General features: G+C 37.0%; 1 protein-coding gene across 4 annotated transcripts in view; it reads left to right on the forward strand.

The window, feature by feature from the left end:
- The window catches only part of TAFA5 (TAFA chemokine like family member 5), a 331,427-nt gene that overhangs the window by 289,840 nt on the left and 28,825 nt on the right, over positions 1 to 12,762 (forward strand). Inside the window, exon 4 of one of the 4 annotated variants that reach the window (XM_039345919.1) lies at positions 10,993 to 11,044. The exons of the other annotated variants lie outside the window; for them this stretch is intronic. Coding sequence (XP_039201853.1) covers positions 10,993 to 11,044 — 52 coding nt within the window. The remainder of the gene's footprint in view (positions 1 to 10,992; positions 11,045 to 12,762) is intronic. 4 annotated transcript variants of the gene reach the window in all.

Genomic DNA, 12,762 nt, shown 5'->3' on the forward strand with positions numbered 1-12,762 from the left:
GAACTCTATTTTAGCATTTATGTAGCTCTTCCCATAGAATTTTTAACAGTGAAATGATGAACCTGCACATAAAAGAGAAACTGCTAAGTTACAATGCAGCAAAATTCTAATGCATTTGCTTAGGCAGGCTGGAATTGATTGAAGTTGAACAAGTTGAACAATTAGCCTACAGCTTCCATGTGAAATAGTGAAATCTTTGTTCCCAAACTCTTCAAACAACTACCAGGACTGCTTAATAATTGAAATTAATACCTGCCAAAGGCATAAGCACATTTTTTTCCTTTGCTTTATCTTTTGTGTGCAGTCCCAAAAATGTTTTCCCAAAAAGCTAAATAGTACTGCTGTCTTTAAGCAATTATGTACTCATGTGTATCAATAAGTAACAAGGAAATAATAAGTTGTCTACTTAATAGGAACCTTCAGCCCTAGCTTTTACGAACTATAGCTCTAAATCACAGAATTTTACACAACCAAAGTTTCATGCTTCAGATATTCTAATGTAAAATTAAGTTGCTATGATCACTATCTTTAATTTTCTCTGCAACGTTTTTAATTCACTCTGTCTTCCAGAACCCAAAAAAAAAAAAAAATAGTCAATGACCTCTTGTAAGAGTAGGTGAAACCAGTGCTTTTTTTCTTTAAGAAAAAAAAAAGGTGCCGGAACTCACAGACGTCATACAACCCGCCTTCCCTACCCTACAAGATTCCATCCCAAAAAGGTGCCGAAACTCCGTTTTGGGTATTCTATGAGAAAAAAAGCCCTGGGTGAAACAATATATGCATATAAATGGATTGTTGCATGTTGTTTTTTGTTGTCAGATACAAAATTTAAATGAAACAAGGGCTTCTATAATGTTGCTTTCTGATCAAAGAATATTTAGCCAACCATAGTATTAAAATTGGAACATTATTTTTTTAAGAATACAGACACAAATTGTAAAAAAGTCTTTTTTTAAATCAATTGTAAAACTATTTTAAGAAGGCCCCCCTCCTCAGATTAAAATATTCTTTAGTCTTAATATTAAAAAGAGGCAGAATATTTTATTTACCCAAAGGAGAAATGGAGGAAAAAAATCTTATCAAAGGTAGAAAGCAGCCCCAGTCTCCCTGCCATAGGAAAACTAAAAAACCTGAAGAGGCTGGTCTTTAGGAATGCAGATTTTATATCCATTCAGAAAGACTGGCCAAATCTATTTGTAAGCAAAGAGACTCCAAATAAGCGGCACAATTAGGCAAGCTTACAAGATTAGTTCAGACAAACACCTAGGATTTGCATTTCCCCCTTTTGCTTGAAGAGCCAGCTATGACCCCTACATGACCCCATAGGAATCTGACAACAGCCATTAAAATATTAAAATATACATTCTTATACAGGTCAAAGTACATTTCACAACAGGCATCACAAACAAAAAGCCCCAAAGAATATATAGAAACCTACTTTCAACTCCATTTTGTCAGCTGTCCCAGAACTGCATGCTGTTGTTGGTTCTGTTCCTTAATAAGCATCCTCCATTTTATTCCTCCATTTTATTCCTGTTATATCTCTGAATCGGGCCAGACACCTGGTGAATTGTCCTTGGTTCTCACGGTATGCCTTCTTTATCTTTGAAGCTTCATTCCATTTCCTCCTCCTCCCCCCAATTTTGTTGGCAAGTTGAGAAACAATAATTATTGTAGCAGAAAAGCATGCTTCAAACTTGACAGTGAATCACACAGTTGTTAAGCCAATCCAGATTCCCCCATTGACTTTCCTTGTTGGAAGTCAACCAGGAAGGTCACAAAAGGTGATCATATGACCCCAGAATGCCACAACTATCATAACTATGTGCCAGTTGCAAGTGCCCAAATTTCTATGATTGAGGGAATGCTGTGGCAATTGTAAGTGCAAGGACTGGTCATAAGTTATTTTTTTAGAGCTGTTGTAACTTTGGTCACTGAACCAACCAGCTTGTAAGTCAAGGACTACCTATAATTTGCATTAAAAAACAAGACTGTCACTAACCATACTTGTTGGTTATAAATACATACATATACATACATACACACACACACACACACACACACACAAAACTGCAGTATAGCAGTTAAAAATGTCAAGGTGTTATCAATCAGACGTCTGTCTGAAAAACTTCCTAGATAGATAGATAGATAGATAGATAGATAGATAGATAGATAGTCTTTGGTTATTCGGGTTTTCTCCCGCGTAAAATTGGAAGTGTCTTGGTGACGTTTCGACGAAGTCCCATTCGTCGTCTTCAGGCTGGTGTTTTCAGCTTCATGGTTCTAGGAGCAATGTCACCACCACACATCCACGCAAAAAGCAAACCCAAACCCACACCGATGATGAGGCACGACCACAAACCAGAAGCCAGACCTCAGCTGCATCATTAGCCACTTTAAACCCCTCCAATCCATACATGAAGCAAACCGACACCCACCATGAAGATGAGGCACGACCATGAATGCGAAGCCAAACAACAGCAACGCAGCTCACCATCTCAAATCCCCCTCCAACTCAGACCAACCCGAGCACAACAAAGCCCCCACCCAAACAGAACACTCCCCCATCCAATCAGAGCACAGCCAACCCCCCCCCATCCAGTCAGAGCACAGCCAAACCCCTAACCAATTAGAACACAGCTAAGCTCCCACCCAATCAGTTCATACCCCCACTGGCAGTTAAAAGGAAGAAACAGCTACGATCACACATTGCTCCTAGAAGCACAAAGCTGAAAACACCAGTCTGAAGAGGATAAATGGGACTTCGTCAAAATGTCACCAAGACACTTCCAATTTTACGCAGGAGAAAACCCGAACAACCGAAGACCTACATACAAACACCCGCAAAAACCTCAGATATATATATATATGCAGTTCTTGAAAAGCGCTTGCTGCTCTCTTAGCTTTTTTAAAAGACCATAATGCCAGCTTTGTGTATTGCCTCCCTAGTTCTTCTGTGTTCTTCTTCTTTTCACATATTTTATGCTGACAAGTATTCTCTGAAATACATTTTAGGGAAGAAGATTAGTGTTCATATTTTATCCCTGACATTTCCAGCCCAACACAGACTACTTATAAGATATTTGAAGACTCTTTAGAGATCTTAACTCTTGACTGAATCTTTTTGGCAGGATAAATAATATACGTTCTTCTTCATATAGCACTTGATTTCTGGAATGTGCTGCAATCACTTTATTTATTTACACTGCAATCCTATATACGTTATGGCTGTGCACACTTTGAAAATGATTAAGAAATACTTCATGTTTCTGCTATTCATTAAACCAGCCCAATTTGATATGCTTCTGCACCAGCTTGAAAAATATGTTGTTTTGGAGAATCCACTTACTAAATTAATGTGACTCTTAAAAGCCCTTATGCCTTTTTTCTTCCAAGCTCATGTGGAGACTTTAAAAAATTGTGTTACTATATAGTACAGAGGTACTGAGCTTGTATGAGATCCAAAGCATTTCTTCCAAATTATTTTCATACATGAAAGATATGAAGATATGAAAAAATGTAATGTATTACTCAGATGAGTGGGATTTACTTTCAGGAAACAGCACATAAATCTACAACTTTATTGAACCACTCTTCCCGTTAGTATTGCAGAAATGAATAACATACCATAACTGAATGTTCTGGCAACCTTCTTGTAAAGCAGCTTTTAGCAAATGTTTTCCCACAAAAGGCTTGTCTTAGCAAAAACATTTTCCTTTTCCGCATTTTGTTTGGTCAGTTGCTTTTCCCATGATCTGTCCTTATTTTTGATTTTCTTAGAGCTATTCCTCCCTGACTTTGTCCTTAAGATGATACTACTATTGGAAGAATAGAAAGCATTGCCATTCTAATTAATTTAAAAGGTCCTCCCTCATACACATGTGCATGTCCAAACACACAGAGAGACATAAATTAAATATAGTAATATTGATAAATGGCAATAGAATTGATTTTTTTCTCTTCGGTACTCATTCCAGGAGTTTAGATTTTTTTTTTATTTCTTCTTAACATTGTTACATCTGGATTTGTCAAAACAAAACTTCAGCCTGAGAAATGCTGTAAAAGAAGGAAGAGCATTTGGTGATAAGCATTTGGTATCATAGAATATTCATGTTTAATAGATTGTATAGTGCAATTTGATAGAAAAAGGGGACATTTGCAGAATTTATATTAAAGTAGATGAACTGTAATCCATTTGGTAATCCTTTCAGAGATATTTCTGCTTGTGGAAAGCTTGCAGGTAGAAAGTCAGTGAATTTGGAAGTCCAAGACCAGCAGGTAGGCAAGTGCTGCTGACAGGTGGGGGAGGGTGTGATGGGTATGTCTAGCCCAGGGGTGTCAAACTGCTGGCCCGTGGGCCAGATGCGTCATCCAGAAGCCGCGCCCATCTCATTGCCGGCAATGGCAAAACTGTCCTGATACATTGTGCAATGTCATGTGACATCGTGAGTTTGACATGTCTGGTCTAGCCTAACAAAGAGAAGAATTAGGGGTGACATGATAGCTGCCTGAGATGGGGATTGACTTATTGTCCAAAGCTCCTAAAGTCAGGACAAGAAATAATGGGTAGAAGATCATTAAAGAGAGTTCCAACCTGGAACCAAGGAGAAACTTCCGGACAGTGAAAGCAATTGACCAATGGAATAGCTTGCCTCCAAGAGTTATGGGTATTTTATCACAGAAAGTTTTCAAGAAAGGAGTTTGATTCTAGGCAAAAAGACACATTGGAAATGTGTTTGGACAACCATTTGCTGGGGTGATATAAGATCTCCTTCCATGGTAAGATGGTTGGAATAGAACAGCACTCTCCAACCTTTCTGGCTTTGCGGACCAGCAGAGGGGAAGGGATGGTTCTGTGAGAGTGGCAGGTGCACGTGCTTGCACGCACAGCTCCATTTGCATAAGCAATGGGCACATGCACCCCCATTTGCACAAATTAAGCTTTGCACAGTCACGCATACATCTGCCAGTCGTATGAGTGGAGCTGCATATATACATTCACCCTCCACTTGCGCAGCCCGGGTTTGAACGAGTTGCAGCCTGGTACCCAGCCATGGTCTGGGGGGGCTAGGGGCCCCTGGACCAGAAGATATCCAAGCCCTATGATTCTATGATTTGAGGTTGCAACTAAAAATAAGAGGTTAGAAACAGGATATTTATTTAAAAAAAGTCATTACTTACTGATTAGAAGTCAGAAAAAAGTGAATCAAATCTGCAAAACACATCTTCTTATATTAGCATTATAATGATGTACATTCCTTCTCTGGAGAAGTTTAATTTACGAAACCTGGAAATATTTTACTTTATATTTACAATAGCTCTATGATGTAGATTTGACTGAGTTTAGAGATTTGCCCAAGATTAACTCATGTGCTTAGTGACTAGAAATATTTTTGTAACCCAGAGGAATATCACTGATATAACTTCCACATGTGTGAAAGAGAGTTCTTTACAATCTATAAAACATTGGATTTTAAAATGCATCAGTACATTTCTCTGATGGTGATGCCCCTTCTTAGTTGTTGCTTACATCATTTTATTGGTGTCTGCCAATGGTAGATGTGTTGTAACACGCAAAGTAGCAATTGTTGCCTCAGGGTATTGATCCACAATAAAAGTGTGAAGGCACATTTGACACTCTTTGTAAAGAGGGTCATAGCAGTTCCTTTTGATTGCAGGAGATGTGATGTGCTATGCCTTTTTTTTCTTCATCAAAGGATTACTTCAGTAGTAAATGTCAAGGACCTTTTTTCCATTGGAGATTTAATTTGTATTACTTGTAAAGATATAGAAAGTGAACAGAATGACATTAAAATGCACACACTGTTAATATGAAGCTGATATAAGTAAAGTGTACAAGACTATGTCTTGTTCCTCAGAGGAGCAGTGTTGAATATCTGATCCTATGAAGAAGCCAAAGCACTGTTTTTGAGAAAGAAAGTCTGTGTTATAAGGATTCATTTAAAACAACAACAACATATAAATCAGATTTTAGTATGTACAATAAAATACCTCTGATTCATTTTTTTCTTCTATTTCATTGCTCCTAAATTTGCCTCCATGGTATCTATCTCACAGAAATGAGGAATTACCAGTAGTTTCTCCTAGAACAAATAAATCAGAAAGGTCAATTCCAGCAACAGAAGGCAATTCACATATATCAGTGCTGAACTATATAGGGGTTGTAGAAATAACAATCAAACCCTTGAATTGCATTAGGAAATAATTGAGGCCAGTGGAGGGCTTCAAGGATATGTGTAATATGATCATGGTGATAAGTGCTATACAATAATCAGACTACTGCACTTTGGACTAATTGAAGGTTCATGGTAGTCTTCAGAACAGCTCCATGAAAGGATAATTTATCGTTATGAAAATGTCCCATCTAATTAGGGTAACAACTGATGCACCAGGATGTGACAGAACCACTGACTAAAAGGGAGGAGGTCCTGATACAGTGAATACAAACATATTCCAGCTTAGAATCTGTTTGGGGGAAAAAACATTTGAGATCAAACCCTTAAGTTTATATTTGCTTTTTTCCCAAGGAAAGGATAGTTTAGCAAGATTCTTGTAAACTGGTGATCAGCAACAAACTTTGACCCTTTCTCAGAATTTTTCTGGTTACTTGCACCCAATACAGTCAGAAATGGGCAAAGGCCCCCTTAACTATATATTTTACCTGTTTATGGCTCACCGGCCGTACTCAGCAAGTGGTCCTCAATGGAACTGCATCTATATGGAGGGAAGTACGTAGTGGGGTGCCCCAGGGCTCTGTTTTTGGCCCAGTGCTCTTCAATATTTTCATCAACGATTTGGATGAAGGGATAGATGGGGAACTCATCAAATTTGAAAATGACACCAAGCTGGCAGGAATAGCCAACACTCCAGAAGACAGGCTTAAGATACAGAAGGATCTGGACAGACTTGAACACTGGGCATTAACTAACAAAATGAAATTCAATGGTGAAAAAAGCAAGGTTCTACATTTAGGCAAGAAAAACCAAATGCACAAGTACAGCATAGGTGGCACCATGCTCAATAGTAGTAACTGTGAGAGGGACCTCGGAGTCCTAGTAGACAATCACTTAAATATGAGCCAGCAGTGTGCTGCAGCTGCCAAAAAGGCCAACACAGTGCTAGGCTGCATTAACAGAGGGATAGAATCAAGATCACGTGAAGTATTAATACCACTCTTCAATGCCTTGGTAAGGCCACACTTGGAATACTGCATCCAGTTTTGGTCACCACGATGTAAAAAAGATGTTGAGACTCTAGAAAGAGTATAGAGAAGAGCAACAAAGATGATTAGGGGACTGGAGGCTAAAACATATAAGGAACGGTTGCTAGAATTGGGTATGTCTAGTTTAACGAAGAGAAGGACAAGGGGGGACATGATAGCAGTATTCCAATATCTCAGGGGCTGCCATAAAGAAGAGGGAATTAAGCTATTTTCCAAAGCACCTGAAGGCAGGACAAGAAGCAACGGGTGGAAACTAATCAAGGAGAGAAGCAACCTAGAACTAAGGAGAAACTTCCTGACAGTGAGAACAATTAATCAGTGGAACAGCCTGCCTCCAGAAGCAGTAAATGCTCCAACACTGGAAGTTTTTAAGAAGAGACTGGACAGCCATTTGTCCGAAATGGTGTAGGGTTTCCTGCCTGAGCAGGGGGTTGGACTAGATGACCTCCAAGGTCCCTTCTAATTTTACTACTACTATTATTATTATTATTATTATGTAACTCAAGAAGATCTGCATTTTCAAGACCTTTTGAGGATGAGGCCATCCCTTCAAGAGACATCCCCTAGAGCTATACACCTCCTCAATAAACAAACAGCAACTCCATATTGCTATGAGTCAACTTCAGTCTGTTTTGTCCCATTCCTATCTTAAGGGCCTCCAGACACTGGGACAACACATTCCCAAGACCTCCTGCTTGGCCTGGGGTGACAATATAAAGTTGGTTATTATTAGCATAATAATAATAATTTCATACCTCCCTTAATCTTAGGCAAAAAAACAGAAACTGTCCTTTTCTTTCCAAGATGTATTAAAAATCTTGCTCCATGCTGAGAAATGGGCTTAGATGCTAGTCCTTGAAATTATCTTAGTTACCTTTGGCTAAAGTTAACTTTTATCCCAGCGGTCTGGACCTATTCATTCTTAGAAACCTTTTAAAAGATGTTGGCACACTGCACTCCCTAGGACTTTTCATGGAGAAGCTCTATCTATTAGGCTCTAAAAGCATTAGATGTATTTTTAATAAGCATATATGGGGCATTGATTTTCAAATCTGATTTGCAGCCTCATAGCATGTCAAATCTTTTCACATGGATGTGCCAGCTTCCTATTTCTGCATCATCATAATTCTAAAATTTTTACTGGGTTTTCACTTTGGAGCATATGCCTACATGTATTGCCTTCTGCAGTCATTTGGGTGTATTCTAAAAACATCTGACAGTCCATACAATTATGTAGGGATTGCTCCATGAAGTCCTAAGTCATATGCCGTTCTGTTGCTCTCTGTTAAGATATTTAAAATTTAATAGCTGGAGCAGTGAAGGATTGGATGAGTAAGAACCCACAGTTCTTGGTTAAAGAGAGCCACTGGATGAGGGAATCTAAGCTGTAATTGGTTGCTGTGAGAGTAAAGGGTGATTTCTCTTTTTACCTGTCTTTTTTTCAATCTGTGTGCTGTGTGTGCTCTCTGTGATTTACCTCTTGATTTTCCGGCTGTGTTGATTTACCTGATGATGCTCCTGTTTACCTATCTTATTTATTGTAAATATATTTATTTATTTAAAACTGGTTCATGTCAGCATTTCTGACCCCATTTGGATACCAGCTGCACAATTCCCTGACCCTTTATACAGGGAATCAGGGAGGACATGCATCTATTCCATTTCAAAGAAATAACTATCTATCCCAAATTCAAGAATATAATGTTTATTTCTTCCTTTTTCTATCTGACTCGCACTCTGACATATCTTTCCTTATTCTTCAACTTGATGCTTTTATTTATTCTATTTGATCCAGCTACATCTGAAGATTAGTGCTAATCTTGTGGATGATATCATTTTTGTTATTATTATGTGAATATTAGTACTGCTGTGTTGCCTAGCTTTTATTCACATTGTTATTAAAAATATATAGTCTATCTAATATTTTCTATTGTAAAGACCATAATAAAGTTTTTTGAATTTGTACCTGTGTTCTGTTATGTCACTGACATAAATTAGTTCATTGAGTGGAAACTCTTAGGAACATATATTATAGGGCACAATGCAAGATGTTGAAATACTTTTCAAAAGCTAAAACAGCATGAAAATCTTTTTTTAAAAAATGCCTTTTTTTTTTACAAAATACTTGCTGTTATACTATCCCATGTCACAGTACTTATATTGACTGAACCAGCTGTATTCTAAAATAGGTTTACAAAGCTGAAGCAACACCAGATTCTGGACTTGTATGCTTTTCCCATTATCATCCCATTGATCTGTTCTCTGGTAACATTATAAGGTCAAATTTAGATGATACCTGAACCCAAATAAAGAATGGGTTATGATGAGCTGGTTTCATATTCTGTGGTAAAGATTAACTACAACTTAGGAGTTGGACAGATCATTATAGTTAATTTAAAATTTAGCATAAAAGCTGCTTTCGTGACAATGTTGAAGGTGAAAGTTCACCATTAATACAAAGATCCTCCGCACTGCCCAAAATCTAGAGAAACACATGATGGAAGCAAAGAGTTAAGATAAATTGTTAGTGTGTAATTTAAAATATGATTTAACTGTAGAATGCTGCAAATTATGATATTCAAATTGAGTAATTTGAATGTAGAAATAAGAGGAGGCTGAGTGTGTGTGTATGTGAGAGAGAGAGATGTTTTTTTCAGTCAAAATTAAGGACAACAATCAAAAGATGCTGAGACTCTAGAAAGAGTACAGAGAAGAGCAACAAAGTTGATTAGGGGACTGGAGGCTAAAACATATAAGGAACGGTTGCTGGAATTGGTTATGTCTAGTTTAACAAAGAGAAGGACGAGGGGGGACATGATAGCAGTGTTCCAATATCTCAAGGGCTGCCACAAAGAAGAGGGAGTCAAGCTATTTTCCAAAGCGCCTGAAGGCAGGACAAGAAGCAATGGGTGGAAACTAACCAAAGAGAGAAGCCATCTAGAACTAAGGAGAAACTTCCTGATAGTTAGAACAATTAACCAGTGGAACAACCTGCCTCCAGAACTGGTGAATGTGCCAACATTGGAAGTTTTTAAGAAGAAACTGGAAAGCCATTTGTCAGAAATGGTATAGGGTTTCCTGCCTAAGCAGGGGGTTGGACTAGATGACCTCCAAGGTCCCTTCCAACATTATTATTATTATTAATATCTGAAGGCAGCTAAGATTACATCCACAAAAACAAAGGATCCAAGGTAGCTTTGTTATTAATTAAAACATGTTGCTTTTATAGAAAGCATATTTAATATTATTATTTTTAATTAAAACCTGGTAATGATTCTTTACTTTTTGTTAAAATTGAGAAATATTTTTCTATATAATTAATATCTAAAAGCAGATACCTCAGTCATGAGACAAGTTACAGTATAAGTGAAGATAGCAGCTGAAATGGAAACAGTCTATTTCTGGACCAATGGTAGCAAACAATGGTAGCTCTTCTAGCTATCCCCTTGGCCTCTAGAAAGTGGCCCAGCTTGCACAGTATTACATTTCACAGATTCAGACTGTTCACTTTTTCTTTCATGAGTTAAATGAGATACTCTTATTAACCATAGTTTCCTATTTTGTTAAATAACAAATCATGATTGGGAAGTTCAAACAAAGCTGGATCTTAAAATCACAGAGTTGAGTTATTTTTAAGATCACGATTTCTTCCAAAGCTAGTAACTGTATTGTTGATTAGGAACAAAACAACTAATTGATAATTACTGATTTGTTAATTACTGGTTTGCTAATTACTGGTTTCATTGCAGCTGGGACAAAGCCAGAGTGTACATGGGAGCTATCCAAACTTTGGCCTATTAAGTAAGTAGACCATTGAAGTGGACTACAAAACATTGATATTCTAGAAGGATATATTAATGAAACAGATAAATTATAGCCATACCTCATTTCCATTAATAGCCCATTAAACCATAACTTATATATTTTCAAGATTGATCATGGGTGATTTTAAAATATTTGTTATGAACATCAGTGCTATGTTACAATATATGAAGAATTGTCTTTGAAGATCTGTTCATTCAGGGAGTGATTAAACAACTTTGGCATGGTTCCCAGATTCGTCAGAATAGGGCAGTGTATGAAACATTTTTCTTTTGGAAAAATAAGAATGGCTGAATCACCACATTTTAACTCACAGAATATTCTTGCATGGTCAAAAGGACACATGTTTTTTTTATTTATTACTTAAGTTATAGTAATTGGCAAAGAGCCTATTTTCATTAATCATCAGGAAGCATTGCTCTTAAGCTTTTTTCTTTAACCAGCAACAATTTAAGCAAAGTTTTATGCTGTATTGCAAGAATCCATAATTTTAATCATAAGTTTGTTGAGCAAACCAACATTTGCCATCACAAAACATAAGCTATATTTTTTTAATAACAGAAACTACCTTAACATTTAGGATGAATAATAAATTCAGTCAATAGGTATATACTGTGAATTATATGTAAAGAGATTTATACCCTGTACTATCATAACTTAAAAATGTTATTGTCATCAAATGCTTTCTATTTGTACTTTTTACCAAAATCTGATTGAATAATAAAGGAACATTTAAATGTACATTTAATTTTGGCTTTCGATTAAATTTAAAAAATGCTGTCTTTAAAATTAATGGAAAGTAGAAGACATATATTTATAAAAGGAAAGCATTAATCAGTGCTTTTCAGACATCTGAGTTTTTATCCCATATCTTACTGACTATATGATTAGGCACCAAAGAAGCTCTGTCTCCCTTTGCTTATAAGAATTAAATTAAAATTAAGTTAATTTTAACTTAACAGATATTTAGAATGCTGTCTTATTTTAAAGAGGTCAAAGAATGCCGTCTAACTCTATAGTTCTCATCTTTGATGCTGTTAAAAGACATTACTGTCACACAAAGAATTCTAAAGCATGTCTACTGCTAGTTGTCCTTATAGACACAGGATCTACAGAAACAAATGTAGGGTTGCAATATCATTTCTTTTCTTTCTGAACTAAAATCTTCATTCAGGACTCTTTTGTGACCTACTAACTGCTGGAAAGCTTAGAGCTTGATCAAATGATGTCACCCTCAGCTTGCATTTCTTGTGTAGAGGCAGCCTGCAGTTGTACTTTGCTGTTTTGCTTCAAAACTGTTCTAACCTGACAACAATATATGCGAGAGTAATGCTGACATAGCTGTACAAAAGGACTTTATTTGAATGAGATGCAAGAAACCAGTGATCCTCACAGTCTCTCTCTCTCTCTCTCTCTCTCTCTCTCTCTCTCTTTCTCTCTCTGTGTGTGTGTGTGTGTGTGTGTGTCTGTTACATGTTCATTTAGCAATGATTTCAGTTAATAACCCGGAACTCCGTCATTAAACAAGAAGTAGGTGTAGATGGATGGATGTTAAAAGCTCATCCTAGGGTTCAGGATTCTTCACCATTTTTATTGTATGTGTAAACTGTGTTATTTACACATAATTATATTTATATAATGCATTTACCTTTGTTTCTAGTGTTAGGTTCTTTTCCTTTTCCTTTTGGGTATCCAGT

The sequence above is a fragment of the Crotalus tigris genome, unplaced genomic scaffold (assembly GCF_016545835.1).
Source record: "Crotalus tigris isolate CLP2741 ecotype Arizona unplaced genomic scaffold, ASM1654583v1 scf7180000017987.690289119674:8195010, whole genome shotgun sequence".
NCBI lineage: Eukaryota > Metazoa > Chordata > Lepidosauria > Squamata > Viperidae > Crotalus > Crotalus tigris.